This window comes from Balaenoptera ricei, chromosome 21 (assembly GCF_028023285.1).
Source record: "Balaenoptera ricei isolate mBalRic1 chromosome 21, mBalRic1.hap2, whole genome shotgun sequence".
NCBI lineage: Eukaryota > Metazoa > Chordata > Mammalia > Artiodactyla > Balaenopteridae > Balaenoptera > Balaenoptera ricei.
Genome location: NC_082659.1, coordinates 33,826,239 through 33,851,452, shown reverse-complemented (window position 1 = coordinate 33,851,452; position 25,214 = coordinate 33,826,239). Strand labels below are relative to the sequence as shown.

The 25,214-nt window shown below is 39.2% G+C and overlaps 2 protein-coding genes across 2 annotated transcripts; one reads left to right on the top strand and one right to left on the bottom strand.

Annotated features, from left to right (window-relative positions):
* Positions 1 to 1,563: 1,563 nt before the first annotated feature.
* DKK4 (dickkopf WNT signaling pathway inhibitor 4) lies at positions 1,564 to 4,548 on the top strand. Its single transcript, XM_059909673.1, has 4 exons — positions 1,564 to 1,674; positions 2,690 to 2,840; positions 3,273 to 3,425; positions 4,298 to 4,548. The coding sequence occupies exons 1-4, from the start codon at positions 1,564 to 1,566 to the stop codon at positions 4,546 to 4,548; spliced, it is 666 nt and encodes a 221-aa protein (XP_059765656.1).
* Positions 4,549 to 5,625: 1,077 nt separating this feature from the next.
* On the bottom strand, positions 5,626 to 24,796 carry POLB (DNA polymerase beta). Its single transcript, XM_059909238.1, has 14 exons — positions 24,567 to 24,796; positions 24,185 to 24,242; positions 21,830 to 21,896; positions 20,487 to 20,561; positions 19,814 to 19,872; positions 18,337 to 18,386; positions 16,424 to 16,475; positions 14,808 to 14,862; positions 14,638 to 14,710; positions 13,423 to 13,493; positions 12,746 to 12,832; positions 7,485 to 7,549; positions 6,849 to 6,988; positions 5,626 to 5,861 (listed from the first exon to the last, which is right to left on the bottom strand). The coding sequence occupies exons 1-14, from the start codon at positions 24,625 to 24,627 to the stop codon at positions 5,767 to 5,769; spliced, it is 1,008 nt and encodes a 335-aa protein (XP_059765221.1). The 5' UTR covers positions 24,628 to 24,796; the 3' UTR covers positions 5,626 to 5,766.
* Positions 24,797 to 25,214: the final 418 nt, after the last annotated feature.

Below are 25,214 nucleotides of genomic sequence, written 5' to 3'. Positions count from 1 at the left end.
AGTATCCTACTATCAAAGGCTGTTTGATGTTGTCAGTTTACATGAAAACAAGTAGTACTTGCAGAAGAAATAGCTCCGTTGTGCCACACGATGGGGACAGGCATCCAACCCCAGGAAGAGAGCCAGGTAACAGAGCCTCAGGTCACCTGCCCCAGCCACTGGGCACCAGGCGTCCCTCGAGGCTGGGAATGGTCCCCTGGCACAGAATGTCCAGGTACGTCTTGACGGACTGATGTCAGGTGTTTCTGGAGGAAGACCCAGTAACACTTAGGTCACCATTGATGGCATAGATAAGGGGCACTGGTAGATTTTAAATGGCGCCTTACACCCCAAGTACGGGGATGAAATTACCCTGAGAACAAAGCAAACAATGAAGGGATTTTGGGACCCAGATCTACCCTTAAAGGACTTAGGCAGTGATAAGCGCATGTCTAAATCACTCGACTTTGCTAACAGTCTGGCTGGAAAAAAAAAAAAAAAAATCAGAGAAAAAGGGATGAAGCATTTTTAAAAAATTCAAATTAGGAAACTTGAAAATGCATGAAATCCCATCTGAAATGAGCTAGAGTCTTGGAGCCTGTTCTGCTTAAGTCACTTCAACATCATACAACACAAATTAAATCCATTGCTCATAAAATACACCTAAACTTCCTATTAAATTGTATAAATCTGTATATAAAATGGGCTTTCTGGGGTTGTCCCTATCATTTAAAAAAGGCAATTTTTATAAATCATTATCTTCCTCATTAAATAATCCTAACTTCAAACAGTTCCATTTTCATTTTAAGGAGAATTATTTTCCAATTGACATTTAGTCGGGACAGGTGCCGTTACACTCACAGCTCTTAAAGCTACTGGGATTTTTACATCTGAATACCAGAGACACTCAGGGGGCATTTTGTCTCTTTTCTATCTGTCTTCACTATCTGAGCACAGTGTAAAGTTTCTCAGTATAGTTTTTGTAACTCATTAGTTTTTGGCATCCCGCAGAGCGTACTGGCCAACAGGATTCGTTCTTTCTTGGATCACAACTAGCTGTGAAAACAGATGTTAGAGCACACTCCCTCCACCCTCACAGGATGACTGAAGGTAGGAAATGCAGGTGATTATCAGAGTCTGCTTCTGATGCAGACCTCCTGCTCTTCTGCCGACCCTTTGGACTGACTTTGATATGCACTAATTAACAGGGATTCAACCCCTGCAGAAGCAGCGGCTGCAGCCCTGGCTCTGCTCCGCCTCTACTGAGTCCTTGTTTTGAACTATTGATCAAACAGATTTGAGGGGATGTGTTGAAGCCCGTGTGGGGTAAGAAGGAAGGAAATGAAGGAGGAAGGAGGAGGAGAGAAAGGAGGGGGCACGTCTATAAACAGTTTCAGAGGGAACCCGCCGGTCAGACCTCGCTCGTCCGATTTCACACACCTTCCTCCAATGAGGATTTGCTTCTCTTTCAGAAAAAGCAATTCCAGGCGACTTGCCAGAGTTCCCATTTTGGCAAAAGCTCCATCGTGGGTTCAGAGCAGCCCAGCTTCGAGGAGGACGCAGGGAGGGCTGAGAAGGTCCAGGATGGTGGTGGTGGTCCTGCTGCGGCTCGGCTGGCTGTGTGCCCCCCTGGGAGCCCTGGTTCTGGATGTCAACAACATCAAGAGCTCTGCGGATGCGCAAGGGGCCCGGAAGGTAACGCTCGGTGGAGGAGGAGGGCTGGGCGCTGGGCTCGAGTGAAGCCATCACGCAGATGAGCATCTGACATAGCTCATCTAGACGGCGGGCTGGATTGAGGCTGTGGAAGGCACCCTGAAAGAATCCAGTCGCTTTAGCATTAACTCACCAGATGAGCCAAGTGGCTTTTCAGGGCATTGAGCTATCAATTCACCTATAAATCAGGGAGTAAGCTAATATTTAGAAAGCTATACACCACGTGCCAGGCCTTTTAAACATACTATCTCATTTCCTCTTCCTCAGAGCTTGAGACAGCTATCACATCTCCTAACGACAGATGGCGGAAATGGGCTCAGAGACGCTGAGGAATTTAACCAAGGCCACACAGCCAGGGAATATGGGAGTCAGAAGTTACATGCTGCGTGCCAACCCTCTCACTTCACAGAATTGTTTTATAGGAAATGTTTCATATATATATGAAAAGGCATCAACCGTAGATGAGAAAAATCAGTCTTCGGTATCTGTTTCTCTGCAAATGAGGCATCACTAGAAATCAAAGGATGGTTGAGCGGGCCCACTGAGGGGCCTACTTGGCAAATGGTGACTGATGTGATTCACTGGAGTAAAAGGTCAAATAGGGATGCCACAAACACCAACATTTCATTAAACTATCACACAGCATCTAGGGCTTCTAGATACATATCAAAAATCTCATAACCGTCTCTAAGACACACGTGGGAAAACATTTTCTTCCATTTTCACAGAGAGCATAAAAGATGAAATTCCATGTTTAAAAGTAGGACAATTTTTCAGACACAAATAACCTTTGCAGCACATAGGTCTCTTCATTGGTGATTTGCTCTCCCCTTTGTGAAAGAAAACCAATTCTAGTGAAAAGTCAAGATGCTGCTTGAGGTTTGCCTCAGCGTTTAAAGTGCCTCTCTTTTTGGCTTTCTCCATCTCCTGCCTGGAATAAAAACTCTTCACATCTCGCTGGATTCCCTAGCCCTGTGACAGCAGCTTCTCTTTACAGGGTTCACAGTGCATGTCTGACAAGGACTGCAACACTAGAAAATTCTGCCTCAAACCCCAGGATGAGAAGCCATCCTGCGCTACCTGTCGTGGATTACGGAGGTGGTGCCAGCGGGCTGCCGTGTGCTGCCCGGGGACGCTCTGCGTGAATGGCGAGTCAGCACGGAGACTTGAAGGGCTGCAGCGCTCCCAAAGAGCAGACACAGCACCCGGGTCTCTTAGACTAGGGCATTCCACGACAGGCACTCTCTACAGGCTCCACAGTGGTTCTCCGCAGCCGCCTCTTCCCGATGCAGCAAAATAGTTTCTTTCCCGGCAGCAACTCTTGCCAGCAACTTGGAGATGATTTTAAAGCAAGGGTTCAAGTTGGAATCTTTCAAGTTCTTCTGTTTTCACTTAGATTCCATTAATTACTTAAGCACCTGCTTTGCCGTATGTGAGATGTAAATATTTAGTGCCTGTGTCCCGGAAATCTAGAAAGTTATACAGAAACTGAAGGCGGAAGTACTGCCAAAGCCTGTGACAGTCTGATAATGAGCCTGTCCGTGGTTCTCATCCTCTAACTCCACCTGCTTGTCTCTCAGATGTTTGCACTGCGATGGAAGATGCAACCCTAGTACTGGAGAGGCAGATCGATGACCAAGACGACACAGATACACAAGGAACAACTGAGCACCCAATTCAGGAAAACAAACCCAAGAGGAAGCCAAACATTAAAAAATCACAAGGCAGTAGGGGTGAGAGCAGCATTCTAAGCATATATATATATATATATATATATATATATATATATATATATATATATATATTTTTTTTTTTTTTTTAAGAAATTTTCTCCTCCTAGGCTCTTAAGGATAGGCTGAAACTGACTTGTGCCTCTCCACCCCAGAAACACCTAGGGAGCATGTCCTATTTCTAATCTCTTTCCGTAAACAGCTATGGAGATCATGGGGGGAGGAGCACAAGGTAGCTGGCAGGCCAAGAGGACGGGGAATAGCTATAATAATGGGCTGATTAGCAAGAAAGCCCTTAATTGTTTAATTAAATTTTATATGCACATCTTTTTACAGCCTATAATTTAACAAATAGAAATTTCCCTTTCTAGATCCTCAGAATACAAAATAAAAGAGAGATGAACATAGATGCAGTAACTCTTCATTCTCAGACAAAATAAAAACTTCAGTAAGATGCTTTTTACAAAATTGTAGTCTCAAATTCCAATCTTTGACATAAAGCAGCTAGGATTTTGAGGTGAATTGGCCATTCTTGTTTGTTGAAGATGGCTAACTGCCCCCTGTGTAAGTAGTGGTCTCTCTTTGGGTCAGTACAAATCCCATTTAGTAAAACACTGATGAGTGATACTTATTTCACGTCTCAAGACTGGAAATCCCATCTTTCTTTAATAAATGTTTTGACTTTATAAAGCAGTAAATTCTGTTCGGGAAGACTGAGATGTCCACGCCATTGTTGCTTTCAGCCCAGGAGCCAGGCATGCTGTTCTATCTTTACTTTGCGACCTTATCCTACACCCACGCCCTAACCCAGTCGCGCCCTCACAAGCCACCATTCCCCCTGCTTATTACTAAAGCGCATATCAATCTTGTTACAGGACAAGAGGGAGAAAGCTGTCTTAGAACTTTCGACTGTGGACCTGGACTTTGCTGTGCTCGTCATTTTTGGACTAAAATTTGTAAACCGGTCCCATTGGAGGGACAGGTCTGCTCTAGGAGAGGACACAAAGATACCGCGCAAGCTCCAGAAATCTTCCAGCGCTGTGACTGTGGTCCTGGACTATCATGTCGAAGTCAGGTGACTGGAAATCAACAACACTCACGGTTAAGAGTGTGCCAGAAAATCTAAACGGCTGCACGTCTTCCAGCAGAAGTCTCAGACAAGAACTTAAAAATCTTCCCATACAAATAACTCTTAAAATCAAATCTTGTAGTAAGTGAAATAGACTGAGCTGGAGAAGCTGCCTTGTGATGAATGGAAACTAGTTTGGGCTTGTTGTCTATTTCTGCAGAAAAGTGATGTGATTCTATAACAAATTTAACTGATCTAGTGATTCAGTTAGTTCAAATAAATCTTTACGTAATTTCTGGTGAAGTTATGGTACCTGACAGTAGTTAACAGGGAAAATTATCACAGCAAATACTTTATTTTTTCTGAAAACCCCCATTGTTTATAATCATGTATTTCTTGGAAGGAAAATACCGTTTTGCTACAAAATAACTTGGTTAATAAAGAAGTAAGATTCAAAAGGTAGTATCTTATGTTTGTATAGCCCACTGCAAGTTACAAAGCATTTTTACATTATTTTGTTTTCAATAGCTTTACTTACCATTTGAGAACTTCCTATATTTTGTATTTACATAATTTCTATATTTCAAAGATAGGGCTTTCAAGGAGTGCTTTTACTTATACATTTTGACCATCTGAACTTAAAAGTTACATTGGAGGAAAACTAGGGCAAAAAAAGTAAAAATCTTTGCTCGAAGTTTAAGAGACCATATTTTATACATATGGGTACATATTAAAAGTGGTTTTAATTAGGAAAGCTCTTTCTGATGGATTATAATCAACTGCTACAGATTTCATTTAAGAGATAAACCACACACCTGTTCTTGGAATTAGGTTATAAGTATATGTTACAAAATCGCATATGGGCCAAGCAAAGAAAAAAGTCTCTAAAAAAGATTGAACCCTCTTCCAAAGTCTTGCCTAACTGACTAATTTACAATCAGTAAATAGGAGGAAAGGTAATGAGGTAATGTGGTTTATAGCATAAGGGCAGAAAATGAGAAAACAAAAATTCCCATTTAAGATTTGTTATCATCTCATCTCTTAATCCTCTCCACTGACCCTTAGTAAAGTGTGATCACGAACAGAATATATAAATTTAAACATATTTGCTAATAAAATAAGCACAAGATCATCTGACAATAGTACAAGAGGTTTTATTGACTAATGCAAGCTACAGCATGAAGAAACAATTATTTAAAAACACCACAGACCCTTACGTAGCAAAGGTTAAGAAATAAATTAAGACCTATTGGGCTGTGCCGGGGAGGATGGGCCTCATTCACTTCGATCCTTGGGTTCTCGGTATTTCCACTGGATGTAGTCAAAGATGTCCTTCTCACTATCCACGGGCAGCGGCTCTCCAGCAACTCCTGCAAGGAGGGAGAACAGAACCTTCCTCATGAACCAGTTCTGGAGTTTAGAGGATTCAGGACTGAGAGCTATACAGGACTCACTTTCAGAGGAAAAAGAAAATAGTCCCCAAGCCACTCAAAAAAAAAGATATTGACTGCCCTCCCCCTCCCGCATGAGCTTGTGTCTGTGCTTTGCCACACGTATTACCGGCGCTACACAAAGAACCTCAGTATCCCAACTCTGGCCATCTGAAGCGGCCCTAATCCATGATTTTTCTGTCTGCTGGATCTCCATCGTATTAGAGAAAATACTCTAGTGAGTTCCTTTGCAACTGAAAATTCGGTCCCCGGACTAGCAGTACTGACACCACCTGGCAGCTTACCGGCAACGCAGAAGCCACTGAATTAAAATCTGCACTTAACGAGGTCCTCACATGGTTTGTATACACATTGACATGTGAGAACAAACCAGCCCTCTTCTACCAGGGATGAAAAACACTTTTAGGACAAAAAGACAAAATCTTCATTTTCCTAGTAGAGAATAGTAAACCACATAGTATATTGTGAAATGTTAGCAACATCTATAAAACAGGGATTAAGCAATTCTTACTCTTTAAACTTTAAAAGCTTGGGGCCAAAGCTACCAAGTTTGGCCTGGCACTAAAAGCAATAATACCTGGGTTCTTTGGAAGTCTTGGAGATACATTTAAGAAAACAAAAACACTTTAGATCAATAAGATTATTTACTGACCATCAGAGGTAGAAAGAATTTAATCCATTCTAATAGAGCTGGAAATAAATGAATCTTGTCATCATGGGCCTTCAACTGAGGGCCTGGGAGCACCTATGGATTAAAGCTTTTTTTGTTGCCTGAGGGACTAACAATACCAAAGAAACTGCAATTAACTGGCATGGTTACTTAAAGGCTTTTTAGAAAAACCAAAATTGCTAAACCAAAATATCCAGATGACTGGGAATATCTCTAATGCAGACAAAAATACTCACCAGTGACTCCCAAGGGACGGATTGTGTATTCATTGATTGTGAAGCCTTTTTCTACAGCATGAGCTCTCATATTCTTATTGAAAATATCACTCCCAGTGAAATAGAGGACACCACAGTAATACTGGTCCTTGGGTATCAACCTACAAACAATAAACAATTCACCAATCTTTTACTACGTATTTCCAATTTAGCAAAAATAGGACTCTTAAAATCATTAAGGCACAAAACAAGTCTGTGTGGTCCAATAACTGAAGAGGACACCATCATTAGGTAGACCGTTCATTCAAATGACCTCAACCTTGCAGTTAGCTGAGGTTTCAGTAAACTATGCTCTGCAAGAGGTGTGGACAAATGCAAAGCAGTATCACTTGTTACAACCAACTCTCCCCAGGCAGGATCTACTTTGAGCTGCAGAAGGCACCATGGTGAACCCAGAGATAAAAAAGTAGATTCTGTAGACAGTCATTATTCTTTACATACTTTCAGGCTAAACACTGTCTATTGCAGGGACATATGGCACTTTGGAATGAAAAGGGGTCTTAGACATTTATGCAAATTCCAAGACATACAGAGGGAGGGGGAAAAGGGGAAAAGAAGGGAAAAGTTAATAGGTTGGCAACAAATTTTGAGTAATACCTGATATCAATTCTCCTGTGTGGATATTCCTTTTCATCATTTTTACTGGGAAGCTGGCAAACACCCTAAAACGTATATTTAAAAATAATGTTTAAAGATTTTTTTAAACTTAAGGCTTAATTCTAATCAAATATTGTTAACTGTGAAGTTATTTTTGCTTTAAATGGAGGCAGTTTTAGAATTGTGAGCGCTTGTAACTTAGTAGCTTTTCTATGCACTATATATTATCCCTGCCTTCCTATTGTGCTTCATGATAACTAAAAAACCACATGAAACAGCAGGCAAGGGTTCCGGTTATGAGGGTCTGGCTTTTGTGTGACTCTAAACAAGAAGATAATCAAGGAAAGTGTGAAAGACAGAGACCAAAACAAACAGAAAAAAGCAACTTGGAAGAAACAATGATTACTCAGGGAGAAGAAAACAGACACAAAAGCTATCAGTGATAGTCTCAGATCACAGATTTTTATCCATGAAATAAGGACAGAATTCTACAGAAAAAGAAAACTCAAGGAAAAGATTTAAATCAAAATTTAAAATATGACAGAAGTAGAAGAACTTAAAGTGAGGAAATCTCCCAGAAGTTAGAAAAGACAGAGAGAGGAAAATTAAGAAAAATTTAAAAGATAAGAAAATTAGAGGATCGTTTTCTTCCTTCTCTACAGGTGAGTTTTCATTATGCTTCTGCAGTTTTCTTTTTTAATACTTCTGCAGTTTTAAAACAACAATTATCAAGGTCTGTTTTGTTATCTTTTCCTCTTCCAGGAAAATGGGGAAAGTTTACGGACTGGGCGGCAACGCATAAATATGTAGAAAGAAATACAAACATCACCGAATTTCAAATCTAACGTTTCAAATGCCACATTCTAAGAAAACTACACAAGTGACAGGCTTCTGGTCCTAAAGAGCAGTCGAGTTGGTACACACGTCACTAAAAGACATACTTTTCACTCAGCAACACAGAAAAATCAAAATCTAAAATCTAAAATGGTTATTTTCTTTAGCAACTCCTATTCCTGAGAGATTAATGAAACCTGTTTATCTTCAAATATGAAACCTACCTTCTTAGGCACTAACAAGTTCCAACTCAACCTTCAAATGGAATTACCATGAGGCATTACCCTGCTGATCTGGATGTCTGAACCCACAGGCAATGATCTTTCTGTTTGTCACATCAGTAATAGGATTTCATCTAATGGCTTTGTTCCTTTCCTCAAGGCTAATTTTATTTCCTACACTTTTTCTGAAGTGCTAATGTTAAAGAATTTCTCTGTATTACTGTAAATTCTTTATTCGATTGAGTGGATTAGTTTTGTCTGGCATTTCAGTTAGGTAGCTTCATGCTGACTGTCTGAAATAGAACCTCTTTCATTTCCCCAGTGTAGCCAAGGTATCTTCTACTGTCCTGTGAATCCTCGCTGTAGATATTTCACAGAAAATCATCCTCCGAGGTCAAACCTGCATGAGATGCTAAAATTTGAGTGGTACTCACCATATATAAAGTAAAAAGGCATCTAAATGCAGAGGAAATTGGTTTTTCTTCCAAATGTTACTATATGCACAGGAAGAATAGCTCAATTAACTAAAGGCCCTGAGTTTACAAGAAGATCTGGAATAACCTGGCTTTCCTAAGCTTTGATTACTATTAGTTTAAGAGAATTGATGTTTTGAAGATAACTTAAAAAACACACAGATGGTCATATCTTTAAAACTATTTAGTCAGTGCAACAAGATGTTCTGAAATCAAGTGGATCGATATGGAGTGGAGTTTATTCCACTTCATAAGCTGAAGTCATTTTGCAGCCAATTTCCTTTCAGAAACCTAGAGATCTTAACTCCTCTGGTGATCTCTGCTCATGTTCACGCGCTCAGGGTCACTGCCCTGACTCCTGCCTGCCTCTCTCTCCCCGCAGAGACCTGCCTGCCCAACTTCCTTACTTCAAGTCTTTCCCCAGGTCTCATCTTCTCAATAAGGCCGTCCCCTTTAATACCGTCTCCTGCACTCCCTTTCTTTTCAAAAGATAATACTTATTATCTTAACCTAACGTTTTACCTACTTAATATGTTCATTGTTAAGTAGCAGTCCCTTCCCATACCCTCAAATAAAAGTTCTACTTAAATTCACTGATCTATCCCACGCTCCCAGAGCAGAGCCTAGAATGTAGTAGATGCTAAGTATGTATTTGGTGCATTGACTGAACACACCTTCTCTTTCCTACTGACACTCATTCTCCCCACTTTGTTCTTTCATAGCACCATCTTCTCTCTTTCTATCCCTTTTTCTGTTCCCCAATTTAATTCTTTCCAGGTTACTACCTTTCTCCAACTGATCTATTTCCAAATAGAAATATATTATTTTTTATATTATTATTATGTGTTATACTAGTATAACACTGCACAACTCTTTGAAGATTCAGTATCTTCAAAAGATATTTGTACAAACCCTTCAATGTTTCCACATATATTACTTAATCTGATCTGCATAACAGTCCTTTGACAGAGGGCAAGGATATCATTTAATAAATAAGAAAATGAAGGCCTTAGAGAAGTAAAGCAACTTGTCAATGTCACACAACAAATTGGTAATGGAGCCAAAAGATCTTAAAGCCTCTGTATCCAAATCTACTTTCCTACGATGCAACATACCAACACCCACCGTCTTTGCAACAAGATACAAATCACTTCTTATTGCCTCCAAAATAAAATGATTTGAAAGTTGACCTGGAGTGCTTCTCATCCTAACAAATACTAATTATAAATGTCAAAACAGCAGGCTCAAACATTGCATTTTCTAAGCTTCAGTAAATACATGAACTACATGTGCAGTATACAAACTTTATATACAGACCATCCACTAAGATGGATTCCTATGTCACAACATAAAGGCCTTAGTCTCTTACTGTGGTCTAAGTTTTCTATACTTTAAAAACAAACAAAAAGCCTGCTTTCTTACTTTTTAACCTGTTTTCTTCTGGAAATAGGTTTGGAGGATTCCCTTTCTGGCAATACTTGTACATGTGCTGCCAGGTATGACCGAGAGAACGGAAGGCAAGATAGAGCCAAGATTTCCACAACTCCAGCCCGTATCCTAGGATGGGTGAGTGGTCCTAGTCTTTCACATACCACATGTACTGTGAGGTCTGAACCGGCCAACTCTGCAGCATCCCTGGGATTTGGCTGCCTCTGACCTTCCTAGACAAAGGACTTCTCTTCTTTGAGCAGCTACTAGGATAACCCAATTCTACTATGTCAGCAACTCTTTACGTTCATATACTTGGCTACCCACCTTCCTTTGCAGGTTACACCCAGCCCACCAGCTTGTAATTTTTCCTTGTATTCTTGCTAGCTGGGTTACTACAGCCTCTGTAGGTCTTTCCTCGGGATCTCTTTGGGCACAGAAGAATACTGTTCAGACTGTAAAAAAATGCTTCTGCTTTTTTATTGTGTAAACACCTTCCCGGTGGCTAACTCTGAAAACAGCTGCTGCACTTCCCCCGGAGAGAGTCCAGTGCTTTCACAGAGATGACTATTGAAGGAAGAGAGTCAGGCCAGAAGGGGTCCCCAGTGGAGTACCAGGACACTTTCCTACTATTTGAAAAAAACAACCCAACTTGTCTAGCACATGATTTTTAGAATTTTATCTGATTGAATGTTCTTTAAATGTAAGATTTATGCACATTCCTTTTGAGTGATTTAAAGTCAATCTAAATTTAAAAGGATGTTCATATGGATGTACAAATCCTATTTTTATTAATATCTCATGTGTGCATATATTTTTGGGCATAGAGTAAGAGCTCAAAACCTGACAGACAAGGGAGAACAGATCATAAATGTGATTCCCAAAAACTGACTAGAATTTTTATTTTTACCTTTCCCGAAGTTCTTTTGAAAATATTGATAAAGTGTGACAACTTAGGCAATATACTTTCATAGCCCATTAAAATCACCATGCTGAATCAAATGACATGTTTTTTTGCATGTATGATTAAATACACATAACATAAAATATACCACTTTAACCCTTTTTAAGTGTGCAGTTCAGTGGCATTAAGTACATTCACATTGTCGTGCAACCATCACCACCATCCATCTTCAGAACTTTTTCATCTTCCCCAACTGACATTCTGTCCCCATAAACACTCACTCCCCATCTCCCCGCTGCCCTGCCCATGCCCTGGCAACCACCGTTCCATTTTTTGAATGACAAGGTAATTCAATTACCTATCTCAACCATCTTCTTCTACTTTTGGCTAAGACTGTCAAATCTACACAGTGAGACCCCTGCTAATTTTAGCATGTCCATGCTCCAAAAGCATAGTCTCTTTCCTTTCAGTCACATGACTTAGGAAAAGGGGGGCATGGAGAAAAGAGCGCCCAAATGCTGTATTTACGTGAGCAGCAGATAAATGTAAGCCTTTATTACATTAGCCCTAGATTTCTGTTTGCCTTCGGTTTTTATACAGGACCATTTATTAATGTTTTTAATCCATTTGCTATTTGTCTTGAATCCTCAAGTCTTAATCCCCTAGGAAGAACACAGGACTTTGATGGTCCATCACAATGGGTTTCACTGGGACGACTCCACACGTGCCCCCTCTACGAGCCCCCTACTTATCATTTCACACAGCATGGTTCTTCCCCTGGACGTTCTATCACGTACCCTGATGCCTTCTTTCTTTGGTCTTGTAATAGATTAATACTCTTCAGACAATTCTAATCTCACTTATTAATATATTCTGAGTCAAAGAGTATTTGCTATTTTAGGGAAAAAATATAATGTATAAAAGTCATTATGGATATTTTAAAAATAGCAGATTATGCCAATTACCTATTCCAATGGCACAGATTATTTACAAGTGGGGAATTTAGAACAAAACTCTTTACTGGGACTTCCCTAGCAGCACAGTGGTTAAGACTCCACGCTCCCAATGCAGGGTTCGATCCCTGGTCCGGGAACTAGATCCCACATGCATGCTGCAACAAAGAGTTCACATGCCACAACTAAGGAGCCCTTGAGCTGCAACTAAGGAGCCCGCCTGCAGCAACTAAGACCTGACGCAACAAAATAAATTAAACAAAAACAAAAACAAAAAAAAAAACCTCTTTACTAAAATATTCTCAGATTAGAGAATATATCTCCTCTAAGGTCTAGGATGTCCTATTTACTTACGACACTAAGGTACAGTGAGGTCACACTCAGAATGGTTACTGGACAGTCTCCACAGTTTTTTTTTTTAAATGTGTTAACTCAAGCAAGTACTTACCATGAACTTTGTTTCCCCTTTTGACAGAGTGTCTGTAATAAAACGGACCTTTTGTAACTGCTCCACAACACGATGTAACAGCTTTGGCTATAGAACCATAATTAGGGAATAAGAAAAAAAGCAATTACTCTGTTACAGCAAGAGAGCATTTTTAAAATGAGTTTTCTGATGCTCTATGCAGAAATGCCTAGTTTTCCTATGTTCTGAGTACTTTTTCTAACAGAAATTCATCTTATCAAATGAAACCACCACTTTTCACCAATATCATGATACCCCCAAATAGACATCATTTGTCTTTATCTGTTTCATTAAACAAAAAGTTACCTGCTTCATCTTTAAAAGGTATATATTCCAAAATCAAAAGCATTTTGCCTTCATGGGTCTTCTAACAGAGGTTAAGTTTCTTGATAGACAATAAAAAATGCTGGAAGTATTTTAATAAATTTCATCTCTTTCACATGTTAGACTGTCCTGCCAATTCTTTGTGGACAAACAACGCATATCCCTTCCAACAACTTACTTTGCCTCTCAACGGATTCAGTCAGTACAAAACACTTCAACTGACTTTCAGAAAGATTAGAACAAAAACTCATTCTGAAAATATCCAACTACCATTTAGAAAATGATATTCACTGCTGTGTAAGACCGACCACACTTGCTTATAAATTCTGAGGCACCTGTTTGGTTGACTCAGAGGTAAAGCTTGGATGGGTCAGAAGAACATCCATGTCGCCGCTGGACTCTGCACCTATGACAGCAAAAATGTGTATGGAATTCTCCTTGTAAATTTATCAACTAGGCAAACACAAAACCAAGGTGATGACACACATAGAAGAGTCTTACTTCTCACAGCCTAACTTTCTATTTCACTGTGCTTCATATTCAGAATTAGTTAAAAGAGTTCAATTTTCTGTCCAACTATTCAGGTATACTGATGTAAACAGCAGAATCTGGGATAACAACAGTAATTGATGTTAGATATATGTTGCATACAATTGGTTAAATATTATTAAAAATGTACCTAAGTAACTACTCAATAATGAATAAAAATAACATTTAAATATACCTTTAAAATATATCTATGAACACTAAATATTTAAAAATCTCAAATTAAACAATATGCTCTAACTCTGCAAAGGTTAATCAGAAAATTCATTTCAATTCTTCTGAATGAATTCACTTAATGAGTACTGGTAACAATGACTATTATGGCATCATAGATAAGAATGCTAGATTCTTATAGCAGCTACCCAGAGAATTTCTGATAGCCTATTACCACTTCCTAAGCAAAACTCCAGAGGTGGCCAGAGATTCAGTCAGACATCTATTTCAAGGTTTTAAATAAAGTTCTATTTCAATTTTTTAAGATAATATTTTAAAATTTAGGTTACCCTTCCAAAATTTTGAGCCAGTAAGAGACCAGGATTGTGTGGTTCTCACTTTGTTCACATTCACATAGTAAATCAAGATCTTCTGAAGAACCTGGTTGTTTTGAGAATTGGTTCTGAACTGATGTCTCTGAGACATTAAACTTAGATCCATTACAGAAAACTTAGAAAATTAAATAAAGTAAAACAACAAACAAAAAAACTACTCATGGCTTCACTAGCATCTAGCCAGATAACCACAATTAATATTTAATATACCTAAAATTATTTTATAATAATTTTATTAGAACTAGTCATCAAAAAAACCCGTCCTATAATAAAATCAGGATGAATTTCCTCTAATTTATATTCCCATTTATAAACAAATAAATTTAGCTAATACTACTAGATCTTAGTGAATCTATAAAGTAACATAAATTACATCTTTTTAATCCATGTCTTTCATATACACTGGGCAATTTTAACAGCAAGGCATGAATAACCTAAGCTTAGGAAGTATGTTACCTCTTCTGAAACTGCCACAGACTGTAGCAATGTATTCAGAATCCACTTTTTCAACTTCACTTAGTACAATATCCTAATAGAAGAAAAATTAAGTCAGTATTCTAAAAATGGCTTTTCACCAATTGACATTCTCAATCCTAATCAAAGAATACAATTCAGCACACTCTTACTTGCATTTGTAACATCTCTTCACGAGGAATTCTTTTCTCAAAGTCCTCAAAATACCTATAAAGACAGAATAAGTAGACAAAAGATTTTTTGTGAAATTTGAATCTTAGAAATTAAACTGCCTACCTTATCAAGTGTCCTTATACAAGCAGATCTTTCAAAAATCAAGACTAAAATTCATTACGACAAGAGTAAAATTGGGGGGGTGCGGAGAGGTTTATTCCTTAACTTGGATCAAAATCCTTAAGTGTCATGCTTTGTGATATTCCAGATATTCCATCCAAACTTATTTTAAATAAACTTCACATTCACATACCAAGAGTAAATAAATATATTTAAGTTAATATGGTTCCAAGTTAGACTGCTCCCTACTGGCAAATCCAGGGATTACAGTTTATTGCTCTTAAATCCTGAAAAATACTTGTATTTTAAAATATTATCCTACAATATGGATGAACCGAGACAACATTATGCTAAGTGAAAGAAGTCAGTCACAAAAGACTGTATATTATGATTTCATTTACATGAAATATCCAGAATAGACAAATCTATAGAGACAGAAAGTAGAACAGTGGTTGCCAGGGGCTGGGGGAGGGAAGGGCAGTTGGGAAGAAATGAGGAGTGATGGCTAATGGGTTTGGGCTTTTTTGGGGATAACAAAAATGTTCTAAAATTGACTACAGTCATGGTTGCACAACTCTGTGAATATAAAAAACCACTGAATTGCACACTTTTAAGTGGGTGAATTACACGGTATATGAAATGATATTTCAATAAGGCTATTAAATAACATCTAAGAATGATAAAGTGCCTATTCAAAACCAATTCTCACAACAAGCAAGTTCTTCAGAAGATCTCCATTTACTACGCAAATGCAAGGAGAGTGAGAACTACACCATCCTGATCTTTTACTGGTTCAGAGTTTTGGAAAGGCAGTGTAAGTTTTAAAATATTGTGGTAAGGCATCAACAGGGAAGTTCAGAAGGTTATTAGGACTGAATGGCCAAAAAGACAACCTAAGACCAGAGGAGATACATGCTTATGCGTGTACACTACGTGCTGTAAATAATCAGTCAGAAGGGGGGGGTCTGTATCTTGCACTTGACAAAGTAATTACCCATGCTGACAGACGACAAGTCTACTAGTTATTCCTATTCTGGTATTTACGTGTATGGGTTTTTTTCCTTTCCCTTTTTAAAAAAATTTAGTGTTTCATGGTCATGTCCCGTCTTCTCAGGTAGACTCTAAACTTCTTAAGAGCTACACTGAACCTGTTTATATCCTAACCTCAGAGGCAGTGCTTTCTACAATGTAAGCATGAAATAAACACCCTGACTGACTGAGGCCCTCAGTTCTATGTATTTTAAGGGGAAGTTCCCAGCTAAAGTCAAGGGAATGTGGGATATACTCAAAACAAGCAAACAAACTAGAGGGCAGTAAAAAAAACACGTGTGAATACAAGCTTATTCTCTACAGGAGTCTGCAACAAATCTTAGCATTTCTGAATAGTAAAATGGCTGTGTTTAGCTAAGTCTGAAGACTTATGGTGTATGGAAGAATGGCTATAAAAAATTTTACTTTTACATTTCAAGTGTCAAAAGAAAATTTGCTATCTTACTTTAGCCCAATTCGCTGATGATGGTTCAATTTATCTTCATTTTTTCTGAGATCTGTATAGAAGATAAATAAAGTTGAGATGCTGATTTAAACATTTTTGAAAAAAAATGCTAAATTCAGTGATCCTTTTTTTCAAAGAACAACCTGGAAAACACACTGAAATGACTTTGAAAAGAAAATGAAAAAAACTTTCAGATATTAAGAACTAGATAAAAGTGATTCTTCAAGTCAACAGTAAAACCCAACACTGACTGCATAATCATTTTTATTTACTGAATCAAAATTTCAATTATAGTTACATAGAACAGTAGATAAAACATACCAGGATCATACCAAACTTCACTGAGTATAGCAAAAAGCAGCCTTCTAAGAACCTATATTGCTTAATTTACAGTTAATAGCAGCAGGAGAAGTTCATTCATACTGTTCATTTGTTCATTCACTCCTTCACTGGATTAATATTTATTGAGCACCGATTTGTGCGGGCACTATGCTAAAAATCCCATTGAAAGGAGAGGTAGTAGTATCATTTTTTTAATCAAGAAAACTGTAATATCTTAAATTGAAAGTGACCGAGTTCCATCTGGGTGGTCCTTTAGTGGGTACAGGCACAGGAGTGAGCCTTGTTAAAGAAACGGCAAGATAAGTATGCTTCAAAAGCAATTCCTATGGTCACCCTTATATTCACAAGCATAAATTCTCTCTGGAGACATAAAATAGAGAAAAATAAGCACCTTTATTATTAAAAATAAGCAAGTAATATTTCTCATAATTGTGTGCACACAGAAAACACTAAGGTATATGAACGAAAATGCCACAGAAATATTGAGTTTGTTATATACAGAGAGAGGGATATCGACAGCTATTACATTACATATCTGTGAATGGTGAAATAATGTAAAACCACCACAGTAGATCCTTGACACTCCCAAGGGATGCAACGGAATACCTTTGAGAAACAAACTCTTGACCTCTTTAACCAATATTTCACTTAGGTAAATTATATATGCCACAAGCAGAAAAGCACAAACCCTCTCTGAGATGCATATATAGAACAATTCATTCTCTAGCTATGTGACTCACACAAATTCTTAAGTTAATAATATTACTAATTAATCATGCCTTTTAAGAGTCAGTTACTATTTTTAAGTACTTACTAGGTACCAAGCACTCTGCTAAGTCTTTTACATACATTATTGCATTAAATCATATGAGAGAGATATTATGATACCATTTTGTAGCTGAGAGACTGACGCATCACCGTCATCTATTTTAATAAAGGGGTGGAGACTGGATTCAAACCCAGGTCAGTCTCCAAAATCTGTCCACCTAACCATCTGGGTTGCTTATAAATAGTTGAGCCCACAAATATTAATCCCCAAGTGCCACAGATGTGCTGTAATGAATCCATATAGTATACACCCTTGAAAGCATGAAGAGAAAAATTATATTTAAAAGATTGCTATATTAGGTTTAAGGAAAATGTTTTATAATTACTTGACTTTTATTTTTATCACTTCTTTGAAAGCAAAAATCCCTTCAATAAGCATTGCAAGCCTCTTGACAGAATTTTTCTCAATATACATAACTTGGCTTTTAGGCTGAATGCATAGGACTTTACGGAAACAAAAGCAATTTAAAAATTGTCTAAAAATCTACAAGTGAATCATTGCCTTTAAACCAAGAAACCACTTCTTGTTCTTTTTGATTTTTTTCTAAATTATAGACCAAAACATGTTTAAAATGGGAATATAAACTATACTTTATATCTGTTCTCTACTGTAGAGTTAAAAAGAAAATCTTACCATTTGTTTCTACTAATTGAGAAAGGGTTTTTCAAATTCCAGTTTGTTAGAGCATGGTCCTTCAGGACTATATCTGACCTGAAATTAGTGACCTACTGTACAGACTCACCTTCTAATGTCTTAATTCCTTCATCTACAAACTTCCTTGCAGCAGATGGACTACAAAGAAAGAAGAGCATTATCTCAGTATCAGGTGAAACTCAGGATCCTTGTAACAAATAACCAGTTATGTCTCCTCTCGTCAAACATAAAAGCTACTGTTGAGCTAAAGAAAACACCTGCTAAACTACTGTGTGGTTACTTTGGTAATGTTCAAATTACTGAAGCCTTAATCTAGGAAGACAGTCATAAATTTAGATATGAAAAAGACATCCAAGCAGCTAGGTGGCATAATGCCCATGTACATTATTCATACACCAGACATACAGGCACTTGAAAACCATTCATTCAAATGAGATTTAAGGAGGGCCTATTATGTGTCAGATATTCTTCTAAGTGCTGAAAATACAGCAGGAATAAGACAAATAAGGGCCCTGGTCTTACCTGTTTACATTCCAGTGGTTAGAGAGAGACAATAAACAGATATATAAACAAAGAAAAATATCTGGTAGATGAATTAAAATAGGGTAATATGACAGAGTGGCTGGGTCTTCTTTAGATTGGGTGGTGAGGAAAGGCCTCTCAGATGATATCTAAACTGAGATTTTAATGACAAAGAGCCTTGGTACAGAAACTGTGTAGTACAGAAACTGATATTCATATCAGGAAGGCAATGTGGCATAGAAATAACAGATCTGAACTGGGAGCCGGGAGACCTAGGTTCTGATTCTGGCCCTGCCACAGCTATCTCACTTTCTGCATTCAGTTTTCTTGCCTGGAAAATGAGAATAATGTAACAGACGCTCTCTAAACAAATATTAACATTTTATAATTGTCTTGGGTCCCCAAGGAGTCATGCTCCTTTTCAGTATACTAGGTTTAGGAATTTAATATATTTTAAAATAACATTCATCAAATGGTTGCCATTAAGGAACAATCATCATATACCTAAAAGAATGGCCTCATTCCATCAAGATGAGAGTTAAGTGATGCACTGCAGCCCTAATATTTCAGTGTTAACCTTTACTCTCTCCAGTGTCAAAGAAGCCTCTGCTAGCTCAAATTTAAGAGATGCCTTCATTAGGAAATACTTGAGTGCTTGTTCCAAGCTCATATGCCAGGTACTACAGAAAAAGCTTAAATGTTTAAGATAAATACCACGCTCAGAGAGGCAAAAGAGCCACAATTTGGAGGGAGTGATAATAAGTCCACAGAGCAAGTGCTAATGGAGCTTAGAGGAAGGAGAGATTATTTCTGGCTGGGGACTCAAACTGGATTCATGTGCCTTGAATGGGGCTTTTAAAGTCGCAGCAGCCTCTGAAGAACCAGCCTGAGACATGCAAAATATGGGTGAGTGAACTGCATGGGCAAAGGCGCAGAGGTGGAAAGGTACAGGCTTTGAAGAGAAACAGCATGTACTTTAGTTTGGCTGAGATAAAAAAATTAAACAACCCTACTACTGTGTCTGCTTAAAAAATAATTCTTACCCAATGCCACTAACTCGAGTCAGGAAATTGATGGATGAACTCGTATCATCCTGCCGAATCTTTAAGGAAAAAAAAAAAGTCTTACAATGATTTAGGAATGCTTTGAGGACTCAGATGATCTTATTAGAAATACACTAGGCTGCTAAGAGACTTGAAGAGCCATTAACACTGCCCGGATAACCCATGCAGAAGGATTCATGTAAAACCCCAGTGGTTACAGGTGAGTAAGAAAGCAGATGAAGATGGCTCTTCTCTAATTTATCCAATACTTTTAAAAGGCTTATTCATAAAAAGACCAGAAGTGATATAATGACTATCATCAGGGTGAAATAAAACCATAAAAATGCTTGCGAGTGTTTAGCATAGAAATTCTAAAAGATAACAATCATTTAGTCAAAGTTTATAATCTCCCTTCTAAAAGTACTGAAAATAAAGAAGTAATTCTATCACAGATGCTAATAGTCTCTTAAATGCAACATAAAATAAGTGAACAGTTTATAAGAACAATATTCAAAATTTAAAATACAGGACACTTACAAAGCCATAAACTGCTCCTTCCTTTTCTCACTGAATCTAGCAGAGGGCGGATGACGTCACCCACCCTGCAATGGTGCTACGTGATAGCGGCCATAAAGGCAGACACTATAAGCAAACAAATAAGTTAGCATTTTACCTTTTCCAGTTTACGCAATTTTCCAGTAGCTAAAAACTCATCAATCTTTTCAGCAATTTTTGTTCCTACTCCAGGCTACATAGAAAATAAAAAATATAAAAGTCACATAAATATTATGCTTACCAAATCACTAAAAGATAAAGGAAAAAATGAGAAATGAAAACACAATGATCATCACATGACCAGTTTTCAAACAAAGGACACAGAAAATTGAGCACTAGTAAAAATATATTCTCGCAAAGACAAAATGTTTAAATGATTGGCAAAAGAGGAGCCCTAATAAGACAATTCTAAGTGACCTCGCTTTTTCAAAATTAACTTCTGTTGTAGAAAAATTAGAAAATATAAAGTTGCATAAAGAAAATATTAGAATCACTTGTTAATTTCATCACCCTGAAAATTAAAATAACCTGTAACCTTGCCACTTAACATCTGCTATATACTGACTTCTTTTTTTGCTCATATATATATGCAAAGTTACGTGCGTGTATGTGTGTGTGTGTGTGTGTGTGTGTGTATACATACGCCTACTTTTTTCTTACAAAAATAGAATCATACTGCTTTGTAAAGTGCTTTAACTTAAAAATGCATCATGAACAAATTTCTATATCGATAAATAAACTACAACATCTTTAATGACCGCATAGTGTATTATTGTATGAATGTATCATAATTTACTTTAAAAATACCCTACAGGAGAACATTTAGATGTTTTCCAATTTTTGAAATTACAACAATGCTGTCGTGGACTTCCTCTAGAACAGAAGTTCTCAGGCTTTTACATACACCTGCATCACCTGAGGGATGTGTTAGAACAGAGAATGCCAAGTCCCACCTTTGAGTGACACTATAGCATACAGGGCTTCATGGAAATTCCAGAGAACAGGGCTAAATGCCATAATATGCAAAGGGGCTTAATCATGTGCTTATTAGTAGGTAAGATCTCCTTGGGAACACTGAGTCACATAAGTTCCTATACCTGGGGACCAGAAGGAACAGCTAGCGAGCAGACATGCTAGTACCACTCTGTTACCACACTCTCCTTGAGGACTAACACTCAAGCTGAAATGCAGTGTGAGAATGAGTACATATATATATGGCAAAGTAGAGAAAGAAAATTGTAATTACGTAGGTTAAAAACATGTTTAAATCCACCCCCTCCCCCAATAAAAACACTCCAAGCTTGAAAAAGTATGCTTGAAATAGCATTAATATTATTCCAAGAAAGCAGTGAAATCTGCCCGTGTGGGTCAAGGCAGCTTCGGAGGCAAATTTCATTTTGTGGGAACCCATCAGATCAGTACATGTGTAAGCTCTTCGATCAACTTGCTCCCTAAACTTACCAGTTTCTTAGCTTCTGCTCCACTCTTTATTTTGTGTGGGTACTTTGCTATCACAGATGCTGCTTTTCTACAAGTAACAAAAAAAAGGAAAACCAATTAGAAAGCCAGAAAAGTATTAGTTTCTCTTAAACTGGAATATACATACAAACAAATATGCAGCTTAAACTTTCACCAAGATAACTTATTTTCCACATCCGTGTAAAAATTTAAAACTCAATGAGCTGACAGACCACCTGCATCTCTAACTTGTAAAAGTATCCTGAAAACCCTCGCATTTGAGAATAACACAGTTTTAACCGTATATGTAAAACTAGGGAGATTCAGGAAACCAGTAGCCTTTCCTTTCTGGGATTAAGTGGAAAATATCATTGAGCCTTTTTTTAATAGCTAGTTTTTAGAAATTGTTCATAACTCTCTTTCATAAAAAACGTGCCACCTAGAAGTATTCAAACTACTACATACCAAACTGGCTTATGGATGGTTATTTTTAAATTCATGGCTTAAAACTGTATTCCCCTATGTCCTTGTACCAGTTCTTTTTTTTCATTGCTCTCATTTCGGTTCCACATAAAGCAGTGACTTGTATCCTTGCCATCTCCACACATACCTAGCTCAGTAGTCTGGTGACAGATTGGGTCCACCCTGGGAGCTCACTGATGGTATCCTGTCTATAATTTCAATGCTAAATGTAGTTTTTGGATAGTCTTTGAAGCCTTAGTTTTTCACTCTGTTCTAGCACATATAACCTCCAGATTTGGATTTCGACTTCTGTATTAGCATGTTACTGATGATGAGTCTGGAAAGGTAGGTTGAGGGCAATTTGTGGAGGAAATTGTTTCAGCAAAGACAAGCAGTTCCACATAATTGGCACTATGGCACAAAGCCTGAAAGGGAAGAAGAATTAAATCAGGAAAAGCCTTTTGTATGCAGATGCTTTGGGGTTTTGTTAAGGTAAAGAGGAAGTATTTAATTCAAGAGAATACTTTGGTCACATCAAGAGAAACGTATATGGGGACTGGGGGGTGGGGAGGAGCCTGCAGGGGTGGTAGGGCATCACCTGCTTTTCCAGACTTACGGCCCACTCAGACTATACCCCTTATGCAAACTGAATTACTGACTTCCTAGAAAATGCAATACCCCTTCATGTCTCAGTGCCTTGGCTCATTTTGTTTCCTTTCTCTAGATTGTTCCTCCTCTCCCTTATCTCCTTGAAGACTAAACACCTCCTCTCTGAAGCCTCCTAAGACTCAAGTAGAATACAGGGTTGAATCTCTCTCTGATTTTGAGATCATCAAATGTGTGGACAACAGTACAAATATTTTACAGAGGAAGTCACAGGAGGTAAAGAAAGGGACTGTAATCAGTTTTTAGTTATGGTGAATGAGAAGGAAAGATGGGAGTTGAGTTTAGTTTTGAAAGGGTAGAGACAAAGGTAACATAGGCTTGAAAATCTGGAGAAAAGCCCAGTGAACACAGATCTGGAGTCACTGACTGGTATTCAAAGCCAAGAATGGTAAGATTGCCAAGGAAAGTATAAAAGTGAGAAAAGAGGGCTAAGGGCAGACCTCTGGGAACTACCAACATTAAAAGGTAAGATAGAAGAGGAGAAAGGACAGAAGGTTGTGCCATCATGGGAGTCAAGATGAATGCCACCGAGAGCCCAGTAAGATGAGATATGGGTGAGAACCTTTTCAGAGGAATGGCAGGATGGAAATTACACTGCAATGAGATAAAGAATGACTGGGGATGAGGAAATCCAGGCAAGGAATACAGATTATTCAAGGTTAACTGTAAAGTGGAGGAAAGAGAAAGGTGCTAGCTACAGGGCAGAGGGAGGTGAAGAAGATTGCTTTGTTTTCGCTCTTAAGAGCTGAGGGACTTGGACATGTTTACAGATTAAAGGGGCGGAAGCAGGCGCATATGGCATTAACGGCTAGGATAACGGCCCTGGTGAAATGGACAAGGATGAGATCTAAAAGGTGACAGATCAGCCGCACACCAACCAGATGGAAAGAGTCCCCTGAACCACATCTATCTCACAGCACAGACCTCACCCACTATCTTTCATTATGACTTAAAATCAAACTGCATTGTCAGTAGTTCACGTTCGATGATGGGAAAAATACGTATTAGCCTATTTTCAATCAGAATTGGCAACTAATCAAAACTAATCCTACAGAACTCTGCCCAAATTCTCCCAGAAATATCGCAGTAAAGTGCCACCAGAATCAATACCCTCAGTTCTTGCTTTTTTTCTCCTCCTACAGACAGTCCTAATATCCACTGGACCCTCAGCCCCGTTAATTGCCACACATCCGAGAACGCATACTAACAGAGAATGCCGCCCCGTCCCACCTGTAGGCATTGTACTTGTGGATAGCCTGGTTCACGTTCTTCTCAAAGTTTGCGAGTTCTGAAAAGGCAACAAGAGGCTCGGGTGAACAAGAACCACGAGTAAACAAACGAGAACTGAGTTTCCTGGAAGGGGGCGTAACGACCTCTTAAGGGACAGGGACCCCCGCTTGTACATCGGCCAGGCCAAGGGCAGTCCAAGCGTGACTCAAGGGTCCCCAGCAGGACTGACAATCTGCCACCGGCGCCGGAGGAAGATCCGCACGGAGGACTCCGGGCTGCGAGGGGCCAACCCCATCCTTGGGCTGTCGGGACGCGAGAGAAGGAAGGGAAAGCAGCGGGGAGGGAGGGGAGGAGAAAGGCAGCAGCGCCGGGCCGGGCTAACCTGTGAGCATGTCGGTGATGCCCCCGTTGAGCGTCTCCTGCGGCGCCTTCCGTTTGCTCATGGTGGCCTGCACCCGAGGACCGCAGAGAGCTCACAGCCAGGCACAGTCCCCTCGCCCAGCTTTCGGGAGGGGCTGGGACCTGAAGAGGACGCAGGACCAACCCAAAGCGGCGAAACCAGAGCGACTGGCTGAACAATGCGGGCGTCTGAAGTGGTGGGGCAGCGCGCGGCGCGCGAGTGACGTCACGCGCTCGGGGCGGGGCGGGGCGGGGCCGGAACCCCAGGGGCAAGGGGGCGGGGGCCGGGGCGGGGCCGGGGCGGGGCCGGGGCGGGGCCTCAATGGGGAGAGAGAAAAAGGAGCCTGGAGCGCGCAGGACCGGGAGAAGGATGGTGGACCCAAGCTTAGATTTGGCGGACGGGAAATGGGAGCCTCAGGATTACAACCCAGTGGGGTTCCTATGGGAAAACCTGGACTCCTAAGGCGTTGTACCTGTTTTCCCAGGCATAACGTTTTCTGCAGTCGTCTCCCTAGAAGGGAAGTCTGGTTTTGACTCTGAAGTCAAAACTTCAGATGGTGGGGTATGTAAGATGATGGGGTGCGAGTAGAGTACGTAGACCGCAATGCAGTCCACGCTGCAGAGGAGTCCT